Source organism: Carcharodon carcharias, chromosome 9, assembly GCF_017639515.1.
Source record: "Carcharodon carcharias isolate sCarCar2 chromosome 9, sCarCar2.pri, whole genome shotgun sequence".
NCBI lineage: Eukaryota > Metazoa > Chordata > Chondrichthyes > Lamniformes > Lamnidae > Carcharodon > Carcharodon carcharias.
Genome location: NC_054475.1, coordinates 22,465,997 through 22,491,290, shown reverse-complemented (window position 1 = coordinate 22,491,290; position 25,294 = coordinate 22,465,997). Strand labels below are relative to the sequence as shown.

The 25,294-nt window shown below is 40.5% G+C and overlaps 2 protein-coding genes across 8 annotated transcripts in view; one reads left to right on the top strand and one right to left on the bottom strand.

Annotated features, from left to right (window-relative positions):
* LOC121281750 (6-phosphofructo-2-kinase/fructose-2,6-bisphosphatase 2-like) overlaps positions 1-25,294 on the bottom strand; it is a 65,270-nt gene that overhangs the window by 38,870 nt on the left and 1,106 nt on the right. For 2 of the 5 annotated variants that reach the window (XM_041194683.1, XM_041194687.1), the window contains exons 1-7: positions 24,935-25,056; positions 17,009-17,157; positions 8,620-8,745; positions 4,324-4,420; positions 2,681-2,747; positions 1,718-1,792; positions 648-704 (exon numbers count right to left, since the gene is read on the bottom strand). In XM_041194683.1, coding sequence (XP_041050617.1) covers positions 648-704; positions 1,718-1,792; positions 2,681-2,747; positions 4,324-4,420; positions 8,620-8,745; positions 17,009-17,048 — 462 coding nt within the window. In that variant the 5' untranslated portion in view covers positions 17,049-17,157; positions 24,935-25,056. Of the gene's footprint in view, positions 1-647; positions 705-1,717; positions 1,793-2,680; positions 2,748-4,323; positions 4,421-8,619; positions 8,746-17,008; positions 17,158-20,848; positions 20,913-24,934; positions 25,057-25,294 lie in introns of those variants that run through there. The other 3 variants (XM_041194684.1, XM_041194685.1, XM_041194686.1) reach the window with 3 other exon arrangements.
* Positions 25,138-25,294, top strand: part of yod1 (YOD1 deubiquitinase) — a 34,489-nt gene continuing 34,332 nt past the window's right edge. For 2 of the 3 annotated variants that reach the window (XM_041194689.1, XM_041194693.1), the window contains exon 1: positions 25,138-25,271. The gene's annotated coding sequence lies outside the window, so the exon portion shown is untranslated. The remainder of the gene's footprint in view (positions 25,272-25,294) is intronic. The other variant, XM_041194696.1, reaches the window with a different exon arrangement.

The window sequence follows — 25,294 nt, the reverse complement described above, 5'->3', positions numbered from 1 at the left end:
TTCTCCATAACGACAAAAGAAATTACTTCATGATTTTGTTTTAAAGTGTCAGCTTTATTGAATCAATTTCTTCTACAAGGGGCAAGAGCTTAAAACAAAATACTCTCTTTGCCTTTAATTAGCACAACTGCTTTTAAAAAAATATGCAGTAACACCATTTCAGTACCGGTTAGTGTGAAAGCAAACAATGTTGGACTTCACTGTTCAGACCACTGTCGTTTTGCAGATCTTTCAGGAGGTTTCATGTGGCAGGGTTTGCAAAAATGTTTCGCCCTTATCAAAGATTCCATATTTACTTAATTTATAACTAAACCTATTGATATTTATCATAACAGTGGAATTTCAGATTCCACAGGACTACATAACCTGATGATAGTCAGCCTGATTTAGGTAGCCATGCAGGAACATTTGAGGCCCACAGCACTAGCATCCTCCACATACCATGTATGCAGAATCAGTAGTGGCACTGTAGAGGAAAAAAACAAGCTATTTACCACAAAAAGACAGAAGAAAATAAAAATCAGAGGGAACATTGTTCTCTTCTGGTGACCTATTATCAATTGCAGCTGGAACAATGGAATTTCTTTTGCAAGAAAATGGTTTGCTAGATCTTAATTTAGAAGGAAGGTCTAGATGCCACCACATACCTTTATATTTGCAGCAATGACATCTGGATCATCACAGACAGATTCAACAAAAAACACCTGGGAACAAACAAACAGTTATTCTGCCTTAGTCAAACAGTCAACTAAGATCACTTAATACCCACTAATCACACACAATGAATGCTCCAGACAATAAATGCAAAAGGTCAGAAAACGGAATTATTTCAACACCGCAGCTTTTTTCATCAAAAAGTTCTTTAAAACATCTTTGTGCCTTTCATTTAAAAAGTATACAGCATATGTATTACTCTGCAATACCAGAAAAATAACAATTTCTGTAATCAATACAGGAACTTTAACCTGCCATAGCTGAAAGCAGTTACAGATAATTCCTACTGGGTATATAAAATCTTGTGGCAAAGGGAATTTTATTCATCAGAAATTCATGAAGAATTCACTGAGAAAGAACATTATATTTCACAGTTGCATGTATAATTTAGGCTTTGTTGGAAGATTTTTTCAGTTTTTATACTCACTCATCGGATATGACCGTTACTGGCAAAGCTAGTACTTATTGCTCATTGCTGATTGCCCTTGAGAAGGTGACGGTGGGCCACCTTCTTGACAATTGAGTGGTTTTTGCTGGGCCATTTTAGGGGCCAATTAATAGTCAATCACATTTGTGTGTATCAGAAGTCACGCTTAGCTCATTCCGGCTGGATAATGAAGGCAAATTTCCTTCTTGTAAACAGCTTTGATGAACCAGATGAGATTTTACAACAATCTGGTAGCTTCGTGGTCAGCACTACTGATACTGGTTTTTTATACTAGATTCATTTAATTAACAATTTAAATTCTCAAGCTATCATGGCAGGATTGAAATTCATATTTCTAGATCATCAGTCCAGCTCTCTGGATTACTCATGCCATAACAATCAGTATACTACATTTCTGCCAATTGTTACTTTAACTCCACCAACTGTTAATAAAAATAATAAATGTCAATAAGCCATGTTAAACTGAATGGATAAATTTGGATACATTTTCATAGTCAAATGATTACGTTATTAATAACTAAAAAAAATAGATAAATACTTCTCCCAATTTTTAACCTTAAATGCATTATCACGTGCAAAATCCAGGATTAAATCTCTTCTCTCTCTGGTTGTGTTAGTTGCATCAAAGACCTGGAATGGAGAAAAAAAGAAAATAAATTTGCAATAAATTTAAATCTGTATATAAATTATGTTTTTCATTATGTTTCTCATAAATACAAAAAATGAACTCCCAATGCTAGTAGAGAAAAATGACCCTTAAGTAACAGAATAGTTTTAATAACTACCTCATACCTCCAGATGGAGAGCACTGGATTTCCAATTCTTTGTTAAAGTATCATTTTAGGTCACTAGTTTTATTATCTGGCAGATGGCAAGGCTACTAGACTTAGCACTGCACTTAAGGGATAGGGGTACATTTCAGACAGGCGGAAAAACTGGTCAATACGGTGGAATGTCACAGAACCAGATCTCACATCAGCTAATCACAGACTCTTCATGACATCAACCAAACTGCATCACAAACAATAGGATGGAAAATTAGAGTAGTGTTTTGGAGAGCCATCTGAGAAAGAAGGGGAGGGATTAACACAAAAGTTGTTTAGTGGCATTAAAAAGAATATGAATGGAAGTGCCATTGCAAAGGATTAAATTAGTGGATAAACATATTGAACAAAGAGGGAGATCCCTTTCACAACTATCCTTTTGGCATTAGCCTTGGATTGAGATACTCATTCACATCTCGTAGCATTAAATTCTCATTGCTTGACAATCTGCAGTCTACACAACTTAATGAAACTGGTGTAGCTCCTATATCAAATTGTACAATTCAATAAAGTATAAAATGAATTCACTTATTAGGATTTGCTTAATCCCATTTATAAACATGTGCAGTACTGGGAGCTGTAACAGGAAAATTCTTTCATGTTTTGATGAAAAAAGTGTAACTGAGCACTTTACTCTTAGTTGCTGAATGTCAAAAGACCAAATGCTATAAAAAATTAAGTTAAAAAATCTTACCGCAATCTGTCCCTTTTCATCTGTGAGGTAGATTTTCACATCCTTCAATGCTGCTAAGGCACATTCTCTATGGAAACCAAAGGCAAAATTAATAATCAAACAAATAACTCTGCATAACAAAAACAAAAATACCTGGAAAAACTCAGCAGGTTTGGCAGCATCTGCGGAGAGGAGCACAGTTAACGTTTTGAGTCCGAATGACCCTTTTTCCAGGTATTTTTGTTTCTGTTTTGGATTTCCAGCATCCACAGTTTTTTGCTTTTAAATAACTCTGCACAGATTGAGGATTTTGGACAGGGAGCCAGGTTTTGCCAAATTTATCTCTGCAACAGTTCAAGAGGCACAATAAAAGCACAGCAATTCTGTAGCTATAAGGGTTATATGCAGTGGTCTCCAGGGTGATCATAATTATTCCTTTTCATCCTTCACATTTGCTGTCTAGAAGGCTTTCTGCTGTTTCACATTATTGAACTTAGTAAAGTCCTCATGAATCCAGTTCTGGAAATCTTAAAAAGACATTAAACATAGCATATAACTTGATTATTCCACACCATAACAGCCATCTTGAACCTTTTTGATAAGGATAATCCTGGATACTGTATATTCTTTAATATATTCTATTAACCTATCATCTGCTCTATAGCTTAAATATTTTTTCATTCTTTTAGTCACTATTTTTGTCCTGTATGAATTGAGCAATTACAATTCTTTGCGCTTTTCCTCCTTGTTTATGCAGAGCTTCATGATGTAACTACCTCCAACTAAGGAAAGGCAGTGACTTGTCACAGGTCTTGATAACACTGCTCTGAAAATAGCCACTGGGTGGTTACAAAAATGAAAATCAGCTCCTTTCCTTTCCCCTCTTCAGATATGAAATTCACAATGAAGAATCTGTCACAAAGCATAGTGCTTACACAATATCAAGAAAAATGGTACTTCTCTTCCTCAGTGGATCAACAAGTGCTCAACCAAAAAGATCAGTAAGATCCTAGGTTTGATCTAAATTTGTGCTGAGGCAAAACATTTTCCCTCAAGTTGTTTACATAATCAAACTCTGAACTGCCAAGCCTTTGGCCCTTCATTCGCCATGGAGCTGTTAACTTGCTTGACCTCCCCTACCACCACATTTGATATCCTTTAGGACCCCCATTGAAATCCACTTCTTTAACCAAGCTTTTGATCAGGCTACAAAAATTCGGTCTCTTGCTTGACGCCAATTTACTTAACATCTTTTTGAAGAAGTGTGGGACTTTTTTTTTATATAAGTTAACAATCTATATAAATGCAATCTATATAAATTGACAGAATCAGAGCCCCAAATTAGGAAGCGCAAAGTCAATCGTTTCTGATAGCTGGAAATGCATGTATGAACAAGGACTGAGCTCAGTTGCGATGCACCCAGTAGCTGAATAGCCTGAAGTTTACATACAAATTGTTACACAGGCAGAGTACCCAAATGTTACCTACGCCCAGGAAACCACAGGTCTTCAGAATAGATGGGGTCGGACAGGGAATTTGGTGACAAAAATAACATGACTTCAGTAGCATATCTCAAGCTTGCGTAAATACTAGTTAACTCCTTAATTATTTGGGCAAATTATTAAACATTTTGTACTCAGCATAAGATAGACAATTTTGCTTACTTCCTGATTTTCATAGCTTCTTCATTGTCATGACGGAAAAATTCATATGACTTGTATGATTTCACAGCTTCACGGCGATACTGACCCAGATTGAAAACTGCAAGTCAAAGAAAAAGGTACAAGAAAGAAATTGGATATTTAAGTTGGATTTGCTTTTGGGTTGATTCCAATTATCAGTTTCCTGAAATTTCTGGAAACTTGCATCTCCCTTTTCTAGTTGAAAGAATCTATAATATATTATTTTGCTATGTTATGTCACACACATTCCTTATTTGCCCATCACTATTTCTCTCCCACCTCTTGGTGACACCTAAAAAAGATTTCCTAGTATTAAGCAAGCAGCTACAAGTTGTTCCAGGTCCCTACAATACCTGCAGTGGAATTCACACCACATAATAGGTTTGCCTGAATTAATTTTATTTCTAGGACGAGTTGTTTTAGAGCTGATAGGGAATATGACATACCAGATTTAGTGATGAGTAATGAAAGAGAATAAGTTGACAATCTGACACTAAGGGAAAATCTTGCAAATAACGACCATAATATTGTGTGATATTAAGTTTGAGACAGAGAGGGGAGAGTCTCAAACCAAGGTTTTAAATTTAAATAACGCAAGTTCAAATACTGGAGAAATGAACTGACCAGAAAAAATTATGCAAAGTAGTATTTGGTTTGATACAAAAATCAACATATATTCCTAAAAAGCAAAGACTCCACTTCGATAGTTACGCATGGTCAAGAAATGCGATGAGAGAAAGTATCAAGCTTAAAAAGGCTTGAACAAATTCAAGATAAAGTGAAAATCTAGTGGGCTGGGAGAGCTAATACAAAGAAAGTCATAAGAGATGCAAAAAGGGAATACAAAAAATACACGCAAGGACTATCAAAGTTAACAGCTTTTATAAATGCTTTGGGAGAAAGAGAGCGGCAAAGAAGAAAATGGGACCATAAAAGGATGGATTCAGGTAAGGTTATAATGGATAATAAGAAAATGGCAGACTGTCTAACAGAAGAGCTCGTAGAATTGGCACCAATGACAGGCACAACAGCAAATTAACTCTTCAGTAAGTGGTGGGAGCTTCAAACTAATTGGATGTGGACTGAACAAGAGCTGTGAGTATGGTCACAGATGGGGTACCTGCAATTGTGGGCAAGAAAACTTGAGTTGTGGCAAAACAGAAGGCCACAAGGAAAGTGGTTGTGGTTGTTGGAGCCAAGCATTACAGCCTCAGGGGTAAGGCTGCAGGAGTTCCTCAGGCTAGTGTCCTAGGTCCAACTATCTTCAACTTCTTCATAAATGACCTTCCCTCCAACACAAGGTCAGAAGCTAGTATGTTTGATGAAGATTAGTGTTCAGTACTATTCATAACTCTTCAGAAATTGAAGCAGTCCAAGCCTGCATGCAACAAGACCTGAACAACATTCATGCTTGGGTTGCTAAATGGTAAGGAACATTCACACCACACAAGTACCGGCAATGACCATCACAAACTAGAGAGAGTCTAATAAACTCATTCCCCCTCGACATTCGTTGGCATTACCATTGCTAATGGTCATGATCCTGGGATTACCATTGACCAGAAACTGAACTGGACCAGCCATATAAATGCTGTGGCTACAACGGCAGGTCAGAGCCTAGGAATTCTGTGGCAATTAACTCACCGCTTTGACTCCTTTAATCCTGTCCACTAACTACATGGCACAAGTCAGGAATGTGATGGAATATTCTCCTCTTGAGTGAAGCTCCAACAACACTCTAGAGGTTTGACACCATCGCTTGATTGGCACACCCCATCCACCCCTGAAACACTGACTCCCTCCACATCGGTGCAAATGGCTGCAGTGCACTGCAGCAACTCACCAAGGCTGCTTCGACAGCATCTTCCAAACCCGTGACATCTACCAGCTTGAAAAAGGGCAGCAGGTGCATGCAAACACCACTACCTTCTACCTCGCCTACAAGGCACACGTGATCCTGACTTGGGACTATATCATTATTCCTTCACTGTTGCTGGGTGAAAGTCCTGGAATTCCTTCTCTAACAGTGCTATGGGTGTACGTACACCCAGTTCAAGGAGGCAGTTCATTACTACCTTCTCAAGGGGAATTAGGCCTGGGCAATAAATGCTGGCCATGCCAGTGCTGTCCATATTGCAAGATATGCACTCGCGCATAAAAAGGACAGCCACTGACTTTTCAAGAACTCAAATGTGAATCCGAGGCCTTGCTCAGTGACAGCATAAACCAGCAACAACTTACAAGTGGCCTGATAAGCAGCATAACATACAATTAAATGTATGAAGGCATTACTGCTGCTTTCTGGACAGCAGGATGAATACCATACCACCAGAGAGAGATGTGCAGATTCGGCAGCAGCTACCTGCTCAGCATGGCAACATAACGGACTCAGAAGCAAAGGGATTCACCAGGCCCCGCTTCAGGCAGCAATGTGGGCAGGTCCCATTTCTGGTTTCCTGTTCCTGGAACTTGGAGTTGCCTTCAGTGGAGCTTGCTGCCTGAAGTTAGGCCTGCCAAAGAACATTGTTCCTGAGTCTGTTATGTTGCCTTGTCAAGCCTGTGGGAAGGCAGCTGCTGCACTTACCAGGCCACTTGTAAGTCATTCCTGGTTCTTGCTTTCTACCACGCGAGGCCTCAGATCCACATATTCTTCTGGCTTGGCAAGGTAACATAAGAGACTTGGGAACCAACATGCTTCAATAGGCAGTCCCCACATCCTGCTTCCTCTCCATTAGGCACAGTGAACACTGGATACATTTGCAGATGCAATCAATTGGATGTGCATACACAGTAGGACTGGTGTACCACACAAATGATCACTCTGTCCCAGTACATTTTTCAAAAGTGAAATACTTTTGAAGTGAAATCACTGTTGGGAAATAAAATTCAAATGCAACTAGTAATATTTTTCTTACTTTTGTTGAACGTGGCTCATTCCAAATGGTAGGATTCTGGATCAGGCCTACCTTATAAAATCAATTTGACCTCCTGGATCCAACTGAATGGTGGAACAGGCTCATGAGACAGAATGGCCTATTCCATAGGGGTAACGAAACAGAGTGGAAAAAAAAGCAACGGCACAAGTGTAATCAAAAGGCTTATTATTGAACAGCAATAACAGAATGACTGCAAGATGATCCACAAACCCCAAAGGGCATATTGTAGATGACTGGTTGATTTTTACTTCCAGGACTTGAATTTCAATTAATTATCGTTAATCGGCAATTGGAGAGACTTAACTCTGCAGGGGCAAAGCCATCAACAGCCGGGGTAGGAAGACAAGGTAGAAGACAAGCAATGCTTAGAACTTATGATTCTATTGAAATTACCATTCAAAATAGCAAATGGCTTAAGAAAAGGGGTATGCTGTGTAAGGATTATGGTATTGAATTCAAATATCGCCATGGCAAGTTGTGTAATTAAACGTAATAAATCTGGTACTTACCGGACTGGCACAAGAATAAAAGAAAAATTGTGCACTTAAGGCAAGATTTGAGGCTTTTAATATTCAGAAATCACCTAAAAGGAACCCAACAGTTTGCAATTGTATAAAACAAGCTAACCTATGAACACAATGCAGACAGATTCATCACACAGCTGAAAACAGAATAAAGCAGTGATACTTATTAAACTGAAAAACTTATCCAATATAATCCATAAACTCCTGCCCTGCAACCTCTTCCCTTTTCTTTCTTGCTGCATTTCCAGCTTTCATTCTCCTTTCAAAATTGCTCCAAATGATCTGCATAGGAAGGGCATTGATAAACTGACAGACCACTCAAGCCCAAAAATTTTCTTGGTCAGAAAAAAAGCAAATCATGATCTTCAGCGATAAACTTTGCTGCATTTTAAAGAAGCTGGCACTTATTGAATCAGATAAGACAAGCATGCTTCAAGGTGCTGATTTAGATAAGTGATGAGGTTGGGACAAATCACCAGTAATTTCCCAGAAAATTGAAATATATTATGGTATCAATTCTACAAGTGGAATGAAGTCACTTGCAGCATCATCATAAAACCTTTTGGCATTGTAATACTGCATCAGCACAATGGACTGCATCACTGCATTATGTCAAGCACTTTCACAAATGTGAGTGCACTAAAAAGAGCCATCTTTCATTGTAGGAATAGTGCTCTTGGTTATTACTGTGGTATAATAATCCCATCTATGCATCTATGTAATAATACATTCAAGTTTGCTGCTCCTGTCATTTGGTTGGACAAATCACAATGTCTTGAGATTAAACCTATAAAATAACAGATTACATCATAATTTACCTTTGGTGGGAACACCAATCCAGTTGAGATAGCGAGTGAGTTTCTTGGAAACATAGGTCTTCCCTCGAGCAGGCAGTCCCACCATTACGATCAATGTGGGGGAGTTGGTCATGTGGGATGCCCAGGCTGCAATTAGGAGAAAATGTTAGACACAGCAAATTGAAATCTCATGAGCAATGTTAAGCATTAGTGGTTACCATGAAAATTTAAGTACAATATTAATAATTGTTCAGTAGTACAGAATTTGAGTATTGCTGAAAAAGAGACATGTCTAAGTTTTTCATCTTGCACTCATCAGGACACTTGCAAGAATACCAACATGAGGGAGAAACAGCAATTTATACTGTATGTGAAGAGAGTGCTGATTGGTTGGCAAGTGGCATTGCCATGGAGAATGCACCAGTGATGGTGACTGACAGTTAACTGCCAAGCATTGTCTGAAATTTAAACCAGGGAGCTTGACCCCGATTGGTCAAGGCATTGCCTTGGAATAAATCAGCGAAAGGCTGTGACTTATTTTGTTTAACTGAAACAGATGCAATGTATGTACATGTTCTTTCTGTCTGCAAAGAGCAGGGCCCTAGGTACTAGTATATGTAGTTTCCAGTACACACAATTGTACCACACTGCCCGTCGTGAACAGCAGATGGGACATACTGATTCATATGATCCACCAGATTTTGGGACATCCAGCCTACATAACCAGCATCACACTGGCACTGAAAATCTTATATGACATTACTCATTCGTGTGATAGGCAGAGCGTCTTTTTGGCTTGACAGCAGCATCCTGCTAGTGGCAAACACCACCCGCATTGCTACTGCATAGTAGCAGCGTGAAACAGCTAGCTTCAACTGTTGCTCAAATTTTTGAGATACCCTTTCGAGGTAATCGGAGATTGACTGGGCACTTTTCAGAGCCAAAAGTGATGGCCTTAGGCCCATGAGTTTGCGTGATATACAGCACAAAATTCTCTGATCAGGGTAGCCATAGTCCTGCACGATGCCTTTGATACAACCTACTTCAGCATCAAGGTTGCATGGTGAGCAAATGGCTCTGGCCCTATTTACAAGGTTGCTGATAAGACTAATCTTTTGGCGTGTGGAGCTGTAATAATCCCAACGCGTATATTGGCCAGTGAAGGGAGGCTTATGGTAGACTGTGGTACAGCACCCCCTGGCAGATTTCTCAACGAGTGCATCAAGGAAGAGGATGCATTTGACTGCTCCATTTCATAGGTGAATTTGAGCACAGGATGGAGCCCATTAAGACACGTAAGGAAATTGCTACATGCAGCTGCAGATTTAAATACAGCAAACATATCATCCACATATCAGAAATATGCAAGGGGTAAGAGATTAGGTGTCATTCCATCGAAGATGTGCTTCTCATGAAACCCAATAAAGATATTTGCGAGAGCTGGACCTAGAGGGATACCATGGCAACACTATCTATTTGAGCATATATGGTGTCATTAAAACTGAACTCAACTGTGCAAGTTGCCAAGTTCCTAAGTTCAACAAATACTGATTCATGCAATGGTTGCCATGATATTGTGCTGCAGTGCAAACATCTATGGCTTCTTTAAGTGGAACATCAGCCATAGATGATTTTTTTAAAAATCATTCGTAAAAGCTATTTCTGATCTTTCCCTAAGTTTGCGGTCCCAACACATTATTCATGAACGGTACATATGAATTTCAATAGGAGTCTCACAATAAGAAAAGCATGCATGGGGCTGGGTTAAAAACTTCAGATGTTAGCAACTAGTTCAGAAACCAGGGTCAGGTTTTCATATGTAATCTGTTCTAGATGAGTGAGCCAGGGACAGGACTGACGGCACCAACAAGTCTGGAAAATGCTATTAAGGAATGCCCGTGGTCCCTGAATATTAATCAATGCAATCTTCAATTGCCTGATAACATTGCTCATACTTTGAGAATCAATGGAAGATAATTTAGAAATTAGTAAGTTTTCATCAGCTTCTTTTGTAATTCTGTGCTATTAGATTCTATGGGCTGAATTTTCCATTTGTCAGGCAGACGGAGCTGACCCAATCGCAGGCCGCGCTGCCATTTTGCACGGGCGGGCCAATTAAGGCCCACCCAGCGGGACGTCCGCAGGAAAGCGCTATGCTTCCCGGGGCGGGGGGGGAGAGCACACGAAAGAGCGCACTCACCTCCCTGGGGCTAATTGCTACCTCAGGGAGATCGTCTCTACTTGGAACAATATTAAAAATAGAGAAAAAAAATTCCCTTACATGTCCCCTCATGTGACAATGTCACATCAGTTGGGACATGTTCATAATTTCCATAACAACTTTATTAAAATTTTAAAAACTCTACATGAAACCTCATCCCGCCGGTGGTTGGACAGCCAGGTCCTTTAATTGCTTAATTGATCCCATCAATGGCCTCAATTGGCCATTGCCAATTTGGCGGGCGCGCAGCTGATTTTGCTGTGCCCCCACCTTCCTGAAAATTTAAATGAGGCGTGATGATGTCGGGAGTTCTGCCCGACATCGCCGCACGTCACTTTACGCATCAGCGAGCAGGCCCCACCCCCGCTCTCCGACGGTAAAATCCTGCCCTATGATTCTAGGAAAAGCATTATGCCAAATCTTATCCTGTTTCCAGAGGTTACACTAGTTGAATGAAAATTAAAACACTTCAGGGCATACTACACACGCCACCTTTCTATTGAAATTATACTTCATCATATAGCACCTTCATAACCTCAGGATTTCCCAAAATGCATTTCAGCTAAAGGCTAAATTACTTTTGCTGTTGGTGACAGTTGTAAAGTTGGGAAATGTAGCAGCCAAACTGCAAGCTAGCAAAAAATAAAACGATGCACGAACAGCAAAGAGATTAATGATGCCACCATCAAACACATCTTCCCCTCTGGCGGCATTCTGTAGGGATTGTTCCCTCCGGGACACTCTGGTCCACTCCTCCATCACCCCCTACTCCTCAACCCCAACCTATGGCACCTCCCCATGCCCACGCAAAAGATGCAACACCTGCCCCTTCACTTCCTCTCTCCTCACCATCCAAGGGCCAAAACACTCCTTTCAAGTGAAACAGCATTTCACTTGCATTTCCCCCAACTTAGTCTACTGCATTCGTTGCTCCCAATGTGGTCTCCTCTACATTGGAGAGACCAAACGTAAACCAGAACACCTGCGGTCTGTCTGCAAGAAAGACCCAAACCTCCTTGTCGCATGCCATTTTAACACTCCACCCTGCTCTCTTGCCCACATGTCGGTCCTTGGCTTGCTGCATTGTTCCAGTGAAGCCCAACGCAAACTGGAGGAACAGCACCTCATCTTCCGACTAGGCACTTTACAGCCTTCCGGACTGAATATTGAATTCAACAACTTTAGATCTTGATCCCTCCTCCATCCCCACCCCCTTTCCAATTCTTCCCCCTTCCTTTTGTTTTTTCCAATAATTTATATAGATTTTTCTTTTCCCACCTATTTCCATTATTTTTAAATCTATACCTTTTATGACCTGTTAGTCTTTCCACCCCACCCCCACTAAAGCTGTACCTTGGGTGTCCTGCCATCCATTCTTAATTAGCACATTCGTTTAGATAATATCACCACCTTCAACACCTCTTTGACATCTTTTGATTGTCTGCTCCTATCACTACTTGCTTGTCCCTACGAAACCACCCCCCCCCCATCTTAAACCAGCTTATATTTCACCCCTCTTCTAATATTATTCAGTTCTGCTGAACGGTCAAGAGGACTCAAAACGTCAACTCTTTTGTTCTCTGCCGATGCTGTCAGACCTACTGAGTTTTTCCAGCTAATTCTGTTTTTGTTCAAGATTAATGGTCATCTGTTTTTGATGCTGTTGACTGTAAATGCTGGTAAGGACACAGAGATTCCCCTTACTAATTTTCTAACAGTGCAGTGGGACCTTTAACATCTACTGACAGAACAGATGTTACCTCAAATTAACACGTCATCTTAAAGAAAAGGCCACCGATTGTAGAGCAATCTGTCAGCGCTGCAATGAAGTGTCAGCTGGATAACATGCTCAAGTGTGAGTAAAACGTTGAAGCCACGATCTTCTTATTCTGAAGTGAGAGTACTCCCACTGAACCACATAGTAACATAGCAAGTATGAGAACCTGATGCGTAGAATAGCTGAATTAAACAGACCACAAGAGTCTCAGATCCAATCCTAGTATAGGCCAAGTCAGCCAATCTGAGCTGGAAGGTGGTGGCAACACAATTGGCCCCAGTACCCCATGGGTTAGGGAAGGAGGCAAAGAACAGTGAACAAGGTCTCTCTTCATCATCCAATTCAATACTGCTGCAGATTCGGATGCTGCACGAGAACAGGATTAGATGCAGCTGTTATTTGTCCCACAGTCAACTGTCAAGATTTGCAAATGAATAGCAGCCACTTTGGGAAGGTACTAGAAAGTAAACAATTGTCTGGCAGAGGAGTAGGACGATAACTGAGAGAAAACAAATCTTGAATTTAAATAGTGCCCTTAGCAACAAAAAATTGCATTTATTTAGCGCCTTTAATATAATAAAACAAAAGTTGTCACTCAAGATATTAGGACAAATTGTTTGGTCAAAGAGGTGCATTTTAAGGAACAGCTTAAAAAAGGGAAAAAAGGTTGAGAGGGTTAGGTGAGAATCCAGAGTTTGGCCCCTGAAGGCATGGCCACCAATGGTGGAACAATTAAAACTGAGAACACTCAAGAGGCTAGAATTGGAGGGGCACAGGTATTGGAGGATTATGTGGCTGGAGGAAGGAGGGGGGGGGAGGTGGTGGTGAGGTCCTGGAGGGATTTGAAAACATGTATTTTAAAAATCAAGGCATTGTTAATTGGAAGCCAATGCAAGTTAGTGAGCAGTTATTAAAATGCCCAAGGCACTTAATAGAAAAGGGGAAGGGAAGAAATATACAGAGCAGCATTAGGAGAATTTTTTTTTTAAGGGGGCTTCTGACGGAGGGAAAAATGCCATAAGCACTTAGGAAAAGAGTACAAGGCCATGATGGCCAAGGGCTCTGCCACCTTCAGTGGAATGATGGAGAGTGAGATACACAGAAGGCCAGTCAGAAAGAAGGGTGTATGGTGTAGGTGAGTTGTAGGGTTGGCAAGGTAGCAGAGATTTGATGGGGTAAGTTCACAGAGGTACTTATAGGTGATATTTTCATGTCCAAGCACTGGAAGCAGCAAATCAGTACAGCTTGGTACCAATAGTAATCATAAGTAAAGAATGGTTCAGTGCTAGATAGGATCCAGGGACCAGAGCTTTGGATGGATTGGAGTGGGAATTTGTCAAATAGAGCAATGGATTGGTTCAATAGCCCTATCCTGAACATGATTTCAGCAAGTTAAAGGCAAAGGGAGATAATATTAGAAGTATGCATAAGCAGGTTTTGTAATGGGCAGGATATGGGGCTTACACTTCAAATTAAGTTCAAACCAAGATTCCACACTGATAGGCTCAGCTGAGAAAGTAGTGGGTTGGGAATTGATGTTGAGTTCCTGGTGGAAATATATGGAGTATCTGGGGACAACCAAACAGAATGGCCCGACGCTTGCAATTTTAAGTTGGAAGAGGCCACTGGCAGAAATCGGAGAAAAAGAACGGGCACCCTCAATTTGAGGCAAAATAAAATCATGAGCTCCTTGTGCTTACTACTCGAAATAGCAGAAAAGGAAGTCCAAGGAGGGTTTACCTACACAAGAAAATGATTTCAGATTTTGTTTAACCTTTGTAATAGTCAAACAGTGGTAATAGGATCTGGCCATGTTTTGGGATAGGTGATAAATCTTGAGGTCGTTGTGCCAATCTTGTGCCAATAGAGGGAGCAATGTTCTGCTTAAGCGGAGACAGTGAAGAAAGTTGCAAGATAGAAATGGTGCTTGAGGAAGTTGTAGGTTAGCTTTTTGCATTCAAGGGGAGATAGCAAAAGGGTTGGAGATTGTCAGAAAAACCGAATATGCGAGGAAAAAAAAAGCGGGAACTACCATGGGCCTTGAGAAGGTCACGAACAATGGTAACAGTAGAAGTGAAGCCATAGTAGTCTGAGACAGAGAGGTTCAGAGGAGGAAATTTCAAAGAAATAGTGGAGGCACAAAGAATCATATGTAGTGAACATACCACGATAGGCAGCTGGAGAACATCATGGACCGTATAGCTAGGTGGAATAGTTTTAATGAAGAGGAAGCAGAGTTTATCATATACAACTGCAAGAAATTTTAACCCAGGCTGTTGTGAAACCTCCAGGCTTCACATTGGCGCTGATTATATCACATGCATTCACTCAAGTCTTGAATAATAATGTTGGAACTTTAAAATTGTATGAACCAATGTTGCCTAGAGGCTCACTGACCTGCTCCAGTCCCATTTTGACAAGATTCCCCACTTCCTGCCTCTAGGTCACTGTTGGGCCAGAAAGATACAAGGTGCAAAAACTGCCACTAACATAGAAGGGAAATGCAGCAAGACTTTACGTTCCAAGGCCAAGTTCCTGTTACAGACTAATTAGATTTCTAAAGGAGAGGAGCAATAGTGGTATAAAATGTAGGGGGTAGGGGTAGGGGGCGGTGGGCCAGGGGCAGAGCAATCAAGTCACAGAAAATGACAGACTGCATGGTCAAATGTCCAGAAAAGGACCAGTTATAGAGTTGCTGGATGAGAATAAGAATGCCCTCACATACTTCCATTCTTATATTGTTACGACCAGAATGGGAGGAGTGCGCAAATTATCAAGCCCCACTACTCTGCAGGCCGTACTATTATTTAAATGTTTAACTTTCTCACTGAAATCGTCAATTGCCTACCTATACCTCTAGTACCCAGAAGATAAAAGAGACTCTGACCAGGATTCCTTTAAAAACTCAGAATGATTAATTTATTTTAAAACAAAACTTAATTTAACAAGTTACAAGTACTGGTTAACACACAATTGTAATCAAAAAGTATAACTATCTATCTCTTCCTAAAGAATTCTCCCCAGCGCACACAGACAAACAAAGGACAAACAGATAGAGTCTCTGCAAAGATGGGCTTTGGAGGATTGGCGTTATAAAATAAAGGATAAAGTCCACAGGGTCTTGATGCTGTTGACCTGGAGTTCTGTCGTGTGCCGCTGGTCCCGATGGATGCCTGGAAGCTCTCTTCTACTGGTTCAACTTTACAGGTCCAAATACTGACTTAGTTACACTCAGATGAGGGCTCTGGCTACAGGTCAATAGCCTCATAAATATTTAGGCAAGGTAGAGAGAGAGAGACAGCCAGTCAAGGTAGCCTTCTTTCCTCAGCTTGTTCTCTAACAAGACTGCTTTCAAAACAAGCAGGTTCATAATTTCAGTTTTTTCCCTCCCTCCCATGTGATGCTTTTTTGTCTCCCAGCTTTTCAATAATTAAAGTTCTTCGCAGTTCAACACAAACAAACAACTCCTTCTCAAGTGCAATATAGGTCAGGTGATTCCTTGGAAGAGGCCTGCTCGTTTACAGTTTTCAGGTGAACTTATGACCTTTTTAAAAAATAATAGGCCCAGGTTAGCATCCAGTTGACCAGATCATACCAAGTCCTTCCATTTTGTAAAAGAAAACTTCAATCTTGAGAGGAGATATGATTCTAACAATATATCCAATTGAGCATCACCTAAAATGGCTTCTCTTCCCACTGCCTCTGGAATCCTCCGAGGATCTATACTTAGCCCTCTTCCATTTCTCATTTATATGCAGTCCCTTTGTGACATCAACCAAAGACTATCCTCTGAAGTGGCGCATCAACAATATAGTTTAGATACTATATTCCATCCAAGAGAAAAAAAAATTCGATCAGGGAAGCAGTTGATGGCAAGTAGATGTCTATTGGGAATTGATCTGCAAGGTTTGTCTTAGTATATCAAAAAAATAAGAAATCTTTTTAGGGATGCAGAAACCTACTCATGTTTTTTTAATCTCTCCTTGAAGTACAAATATTCTTGCCCAAGTTAAATGAGAAGAGACAAAAATCAGGGAGATTCACCAAGTCTAGAAAGACTGAAATGAAGATAGATATAAAGAATAAACAACAGTAGTCAGTAAAGAAGGGAACAGGGAAGTCAACATTAAGAGACTAAAATGTCACAAGAATGATCAAAATAAAAGCATCAAAAGTTTAGCTCCATGAGCAGCTGGAAGGATTGTAAGCCTCGAAAAAGTACTGACATATTGTTTAAGAACACAGGACAATTCCAGTTTTAAATTTTTATAACAAGCCTGAGCTTGCTATGTGTATTTGCCCATCTTTGCTTACACTGAAATCCAGCCTATACTGTTAATTAAGTTTTTGTGCTTTACTTAACAGTACTAAAATTATCTAATGCAAATATTCTGGTCTTTACAATTACTTACATCTCTTATCTAGAACCTGGCCTTTTAATTTCATAAGCATCTTATTTTTCTGTGTCTTCAGTGTTCAGTTTCTTCATTATTTAAACTGAATTTTTCCTTCAGAGAGTAGGTACGGATATTCTCCTTAATAGCAGACACCAAAGATACCACTGGAGAAAAATCAGAGCAATTGTAGTGACATTGTAGGACTTTCCTTGATTAGGGCAATAGCAGTAGTAGCAGAGAGTCAAAGTCTGAAGTAAGGAGAGGGGCAAGGGAAGGGCACATGAAGCAGGGCCAAAATGACAAGATATTTCCAGGGACTGAAGCAAAACCCTTACAAATCTGGGACTGAACATTTTTGACATCTGTTCAACAATTGTGCTGCTCAGTGCAAGCACAAGTGTAATGTTAAGGAGTTTCACTGCTTTTGCTATTGAGTGGGCCGGAGGTGATTTGGGGGCTGGGGGGTTCTGCCAGTAAATCTACTGAAACCCATTGTGATAAAAACTGCTCTCAGTCTACAAGTGTGTCCCTTCAGAATCATGGTTGTTACATTGCTATGACATATTACAGAGTTTTCTTTGCCCCTTGCCTTGTCTAATTTTATGCTCTCAATTGTTAAATATTCATTCTGCCCTTTAGAATTTAATTATTACTGACCAGCTCTGAAATATTAAATATACCTAAGCTTCGTGAAATGACCACCATCTCTACTGCTATCTTAACCATTTTTAAATTTTAAACCATTTAAGATAAACCATTTCTCACAACCTTTAGAAAGTGTTCAAGTCTAAATGCAAAGCTATAAATATATCAGAGTCTGAAAACCAGCATGGGTGAAAATGAAATAATTATAACTCTCTCTCGCTTAGAGCCGTGGGTACAACAATTTGTATTTATATAGCATCTTTAACACAATAAAATGTCTCAAGCACTTCACAGGAGCACTCAGATAAAATTCCCCAAATTATGTAAAGAGATACTAGGACAGGTAACCAAAATTTCTGTCAAAATGGAGGATTTTGAGAAGCAACTTAAAGGAGGCGAGAGGCAAGAAAGACAGAGAGATTTAAGGAGGTAAAGGAGCTTAAGGCCTAGGCAGCTGAAGGTACAGCCAGCAAAGGTGGACTGAAAGAAATCAAGTATATACAAAGGGCCAAAACTAGGAGAGTGCAGAGATCTCAGAGGGTTGTAGGGCTGGGAATTTCAGAGATTGGGAAAGTGAAGCCATAAAAAGATTTGAATACCAGAATGAGAATTTTAAAATCAGGCATTACAGGGATCTAATGTACTTCAGAAAGCACAGGAGTAATGGTTCAGTGGAACTTGGTAAAGGTAATAACAGACAGTGACAAGCACCCAAAGAATGCAAGAACATGGGGAAAAAAGCTTCAGTTATACATTGCCCTTTCAATTATAGTTTTTAAACAGTTCCCTCTACATTATTGCCTTATCTCTCAATTCTCAAAGTTTGCAGAATGTTCACTGGGACCTGAACATTTTGGAAGGACAGGAAGAAAGAAAAGAAAGTCGGGTAGCTCTGTTAATAAAGGATGAGATCTCGATAGTAGTGTGAATGACCTTGGTTCGGAGGAGCAAAATATAGAATCAGTTTGGATGGATATAAGAAATAGCAAAAGAAAAAGTTCACTGGTGGGAATAATTTATAGGCCCACAGACAGTAGATACACTGTAGGACAGGGTATAAATCAAGAAATATTGGGGGCTTGTAAGAAAGGTATTGCAATAATCCTGAGTTCATGGAGTGTATTCAATACATTTTCCTAGAACAATATTTTCTGGATCAACCAAAACACAGACTAGTTGAGACCTGGTAATGTAATGAGTCAAGATTCATGAGTTCATTGTAAAGAATCCTCGAAGCAAGAGTGATCATGACATGGTAGAATTTCACATTCAGTTTGAGGCTGGGTCTAAAACCAAAGTCTTAAACTTAAATAAAGGCAATTACAAGGGCACAAAGGGGAGCAGTGGCAGGCATTTAAGTGGATGCTTCATAACTGTCAACAGATATATTGCATTGAGAAAGAACCGCTCCACAGTTAGGATGCATCATCCACAACTAGCTAAAGACATTAAGGGTGGTATCAAATTAAAAGAAAATACATACAATGCTGCAATGATTAGTGGTAGCCAAGAAGTTGAAAACATTTTTAGAAACCAGCAAAGAATGACTAATAAAACAATAAAGAGCATGAATTTGGAGTATGAGAGAAAACTAGCAAGAAATATAAAAACAGTAAAAGTTTCTACAAGTATATAAAAAGGAAAAGAGTAGCTAAAACGAACATTGATCTGTTAGAGGGCGGGACTGGGGAATTAACAATGGTAAACCTTGAACAAATTTCTTGTATCTATATTCACAGAAGACATAAAAAGCATCCTAAAACAGTAGAAAATCAAGAGGCAAATCAAGATCACCAAAGAAAAAGTACTAGGAAAACTAATGGGTTTTAAAGGCAGAGATGGTGGATGCATTGGTTGTAATATTCCAAAATTCCCTAATTCTGGAAAGGTCCCAGCAGACTAGAAAACAACAAATGTAAACCTCCATTCAAAAAAGGAAAGGGTCTTACCCTCAGCGGTCTCTGAGGCAAGATTTGGACTGTATAATCATTATTTCAAGTAAAACATTAGAAAAATATTTACATTGTTTACTGTTATAAGAAGTGATTTGAAAATGCTAGCTATTTTAAAATCATTTAATCTAGTTGAATAAATTTGCATTTAAAGTCCTGTCACAGGAAAACCTGTGTGCTACTCATAAAACTATACCCTGCTTTACGTCGAGATTTCCTAACAAGGAATTACAGCTTTGTACTTCTCATCAAGGAGAACAGTGACATAGTGGAAATATTACTGGGCTAATAATCTAGAGGGCCAGACTATTGCCCTGTAGCCAAAGGTTCAAAATTTAAATTTAAAATTAAATAAATCTGGGTTGAAAAGGAGCTTTTGTGCTGTTGCAGCGGTAGTGTCTCTATCTCTGGGCCAGAAGTTCAGGTTCAAGTCCCACTTCAGGACTTGATGGACACAGAAGGTACCAAACAGGTTGATTATCAGCCTGCAAGTCTTTCCAATACACCTGATGGCTGGCAGTAAAAAGTAGGAATTTCCTGGTGAGCCATACTGCAGAAGGCAACAGCAAACTACTGCAGTGCTTTGCCAAGCATAATCATGGACCCAATCCAATGGAAGTCCACAGTTGCCAACTTGAGGCATGGTACCTGGAGGAAGGAGGGTTAAAAGGCTGGTCTCAGTAATGGTGCCCATGAAACTACTGGACTGTTGGAGAAACCCATCTGATTCATTAGTGCCCTTGAGGGAAGGAAATCTAACATCATTACCCAGTCTGGCCTGCAGATGACTCTAGACACACAGCAAAGTGATTCACTCTTAACTGCCCTCTGAAGTGGCCGAGGAAGCAATTCAGTTGTATCATGAAACCAAAATACTGCAGATGCTGGGAAGCTGAAATGAAAACAAAAAATTCCGCAAACACTCAGCAAGTCAGACATCTGTGGAGGGATACAGAATTCGCGTTTCAAGTCAATGACCTTCCTGTTCTGACAAAAGGTCATTGACTTGAAAACACTAACTCGGTTTCTCTCGACAGCTGGTGCCTGACTGACTGAGTGTTTACGGTATTTTTTTTTTGCACTTGTATGAGATTGCTACAGAAAAGCTAAAAATTGTACAGACCACCCAATTCACCTAGGCACTGGAAACAACATTTGTCAATCTTGCAAAACTCTGCTAACACCTGAGGACTTGTGCCAAAATTATGTCAGCTGCCCCACAGACTAGTCAAGCAACAGCCAGACTAGTCATACTCACCGAATCATGCCTTAGAGACAATGTCCCAGGCTCCTCCATGTCCACCCCTTGGTATGTCCTGGCCCACCATCAGGCAGGCCCACTACAGGTGCTGCACAGTGGTATAAAGTTGGAAGAGAGTCGGCCTTGGAGTCCTCACCATTGGCTACAGGTAGAATGAAGTCTTATAGCATTAGGTCAAACATGGGCAAAGAAACCTCCTACCAATAACTACATAGCTGATGAGGCAGTTGCTAGGGAGAGGGATGGAGATGCCACTGGGGGTCAAAGACAATGGCCTCTGTGTTCCCAATATTTAATTGGAGGAAATTTCTGCTCATTTCAGCACTGGATGTTGAACAAGATGTCCAATAATTTAGAGACAGTGGACCAGGGGTCAAGGTAGATGGTTGCTGGGTAGAGCTTGGTGTCTTAAGTGTACATGTGGAAACTGATATGTTTGCAGATGTTGTTGCCAAAAGGCTGCATGTAGATGAGAGATAAGAGGGAATCAAGGATAGCAGCAAAGCAGGGCACAATGCAACTCATGGTATATCTCATATACTCCATTTTTGCTGTATCTTTTATATGTTAATAATGTTGCATGCTATTAATGCATAATTTTTATAGTGAAAAATAGATAGGTTTCATAGCAGCATTCACCAAAAGGCACCTACAATTTGTTCTTGCTGTTCACAGCTGTAAACATTCACTGGTCTCTCTAGACTAGTTAGTCAAGATTTTCTAGTTGATTAAACATTTGAGTCACTTGATTTCTCTGAAGTTTCCACATGACAATTCTCAATTCGCAATGCAACTATTAATCCCAGATTTCACTCAGTTTCAACAGTAAACCTGTGCCTGTACTGCCTGCCCTTCTCAGACCCTTTCCAGGCTAACAGTGGGTACAGTGAAGAACCCTAAATCTCAAAAACAAAGTGTCTTCTGGAACAACACAATTACAAATGAAAGCCTTTCTTCATTTTTTGCACAGGTTAGAGTGCAGATATCTGCGAGGGTTGTGGGGTTGGAAGGGATTACAGAGATAGGGAGGGAAAAGGCCATGGAAGGATTGAAAGCAAGGATGAAAATTTTAAAATCAAGCCATTGCTTGACCGGGAGCCAGTGTAGGTCAGCGCACACAAGGGTCGTAGGAGAACAGGACTTGGTGAAAGTTAATACCAGGGCAGCTGAGTTTTGGATGATCTAAATTTTAGAAGGGTAGAATGTGGGAGACCAGCCAGGAGTGCATTGGAATGCTCAAGTCTAGAGGTAACAAAGGCATAATTGAGGGTTTCAGTAGCTGAACATCTGAGACAGGGGTGAAACTGGGTGATGTTACAGAGATGTAAATAGATGGGCTTAATGATGGCACAGATGAGGTCAGTAGCTCTTCTTGGAGTCAAACGTGACACCAAGGTCACAGACAGACTAGCTTAACATCAGACTGTTTCCAGGGAGAGGGATGGAGTTGTTAGCTAGGGAGCGGAATTTGGAGCGGTGACCGAAAACAATGGCTTCAGTCTTCCCAATATTTAATTACAAGGGATTTCTGCTTATCCAGCCCTCAAGGTTGAATGCAGCCTGATAATTTAGCAGCCGTGGAGAAGCCAAAAGAGTTGATGTTGAGGTAGAGCTAGGTGTCGTCAGCGTACATGCAAAAACTAATGCTGTGCTTTCAGATGTTGTCGTTGAGGGCACCATGTAGATGAGAAATAGGAGGGGTTAAGAATAGATCCTCGGGGTACATCAGAGCTAACACCAAAGGACTAGGAGCAGAAGCCATTGCAAGTCTTCTATAATATTATTTTCGTTTGTATCTGAATAACAATATAGCAAGCAAAACCAAAATTGCAGTATATTTACAATAACATCAACACAATTACATTTCATGCCTTCCAACAATCTCATATTCCAATCCATTCCTCCAATAGGATTTTGATAATCCAAGTTATGAGTGTAAAGTGTGGTAACTCACAAATTGCTACTCAGTTCACTCTTCGCTCAATGCATTTTAAGCCATTGTTTTATGTAATTTCCTCACTTAATTTAGTCACTTGATAGATACAAGATGTTCATTTGGCCCATCCTAGCTCATTCATTCAGAATGAATTGACAGTCTCTCACCTCCAGTGTCATCTAATTAGTTCTCAAGTAACTCCAGGCTGCTTGCCTCCACTATCCTACCCAAAGTCCATTCTTCAGATGAAAAACGTTGCTCCTGACACAAGCTGAAACCTGTCGATATCTCAGTGAGGTACATTCTTAGTCAACTCCTTTCAGAACGGGAAAAAAAACAAGATTCTCCTAGGTATTTTTGTTTTTGTTCAAGATTCTCCCCATGTTTTTGCCTCTCCTCTGCATCACCTCCAGCCAACGCTGGATTTTGTCTTTTTTAACTAAGTGACCAAAACTGAACACAAATGTGGTCTGACCTAAGAACGTTCACATTACATTCTTATAATCTGTTGATTTGACCAGGTTAAATATAAAGTCCAGTAAAACTCCTTCAAGCCACACAATTCATCAATTCAACACCATTCATGGAACACACAGGATGACTTTTTCTTCCTAGTTCCTTCACATCCCATCCCAATTAAACTCATTCCATAACTTCTCAGGATTTTTAAAAAGGAAATAATTTTCTTTAGTTTTGACCATTTATTCATAATACATGATTGAAAATGCATTGTTTGGCTGTGATGTTAGCAAAATAAAAATAATAATGGCTCTTCCCTCCCCCCCCAAACCACCCCACAAAAAATGAAAAGCAGGTTTGCCAAATGCCATTTCAAGAAAGTTTCCTTTTAGCATTCTAAAACTCATTTTTTTTTAGCAATTCCACCAAATGGTACATTAACTACAATAATTTGATACCATCTAGAAAATCATGTCTCGGTTTTATCAACAATTTTGAAACATCTGTTAATTTCTATTTTAAATCTTTAAGTCTTTTACAAAACAAATATGTCCACAACAGCCTACACCCAAGGATTCTAAGAGAGGTGGCTGCAAGGATCGTTGATGCATTGGTTTTGATCTTCCCAAAATTCCTTCGATTCTGGGATGATCTCAGTGAACTGGAAGGTAGCAAATGTAACACTGCTGTTCAAGAAAGTAGGGAAAGAAAACTGGGAGCTACAGATCAGTTAGCCTGACATCATTTGTCAGGAGAGAGAAACAGAGTTAACGTTTCAAGTCCGTATGATTCTTCTTTAGGAGCTTCCAGACCTGCTGAGTTTTTCCAGCATTTTCTGTTTTATTTCACTACATTGAATCCTGGGATGAGATGGGTGTCATGAGCAGAAATCAAGTAGAATGGACTTATACTCTCCAGAGTTCAGAAGAATAAGAGGTGAAACATAAAATCCCAAGAAGGCAGATGCTGATAAGTGGTTTCTCATCACCACAATGTATAGGACTAGGATTCACAGTCTGAAGGATAAGGGGTCAGCAATTCAGGATTGACTTGAAGGGAAGTTTATTCATAGAATGGTCATTAAGCAAGAGGAAGGACATTTGGGGCACTAAGTTTGCGCCAGCTCTCTGCAGAAGCAAGTCAGCTAGTTCCACTCTTCCACAGCCCTTCAAATCTTTTCCCTTCAGTTGAATTTCAGGTTGATGACCTTTCATTATCTGATAAGGCTCTGATGAAAAGTCATCGACCTCAAACGTAATATGTTTCTGTCTCCAGAGACGCTGCCGAGTATTTCCCAGCAATTTCTATTTTTATTTCAGATTCCCAGTACCAGCAGCTATACATTTGGGGATTTAATGGGAACAACAGTTTACCTCGTGCTTAGGTCGCTCCACTGAAACGTTAACTCCAGCCGGATTTGGGGTATATGCGGTTAATTTTTTGTGTGTGTGAAGAGGATTGTACTCAATCTGCACACCAGACACCCACCCCAAGTTTTGCTGTAACCTTGCACCGGCCACCTTTGGTCAGGGAGACTCAGCTGCAAGTACACACGAAGTCTGACAGCCTGACGCCGCTCCCTCCCATCGTCTGCTCCAAACATGTCTCGGCCTTGGAAAACCTGAGCAATAGTCCCCCCCCCCCCAACCACTCCACTGACCCCCTCCCCTCCCGTCCTTCTGACTTACCTTTCCTCACAGCCAGCGACATTTTACCGGCTCCCCGTCCAAGGTGCCTATCGCCGCCTACGTGACGTCGCACAACAATTGTGACGTCGATGTGTCTCCGCCCACTGCCCCGGGAAAGGTTAGGGAGCGGGTTGAAACTACCTTGGTGGCCGGGGGGGGGGGGGGAGATGGGGGCGGGGGAAGTGGGTTGAAACCACCTAAGGGGAAACTGGGGGAGGTGGGTGTGTGGGGAAGGGACGGCGGCGGCAAGTCAGGTTTGAAGCTGACCACGTGATAAAGGTTTCTGGCTTTGTGATGTCAGGCGCATGCGTAATAACAACGTTCTGACTGGTCGAGGGTGAGTATTTGTGTTTGTCGGTG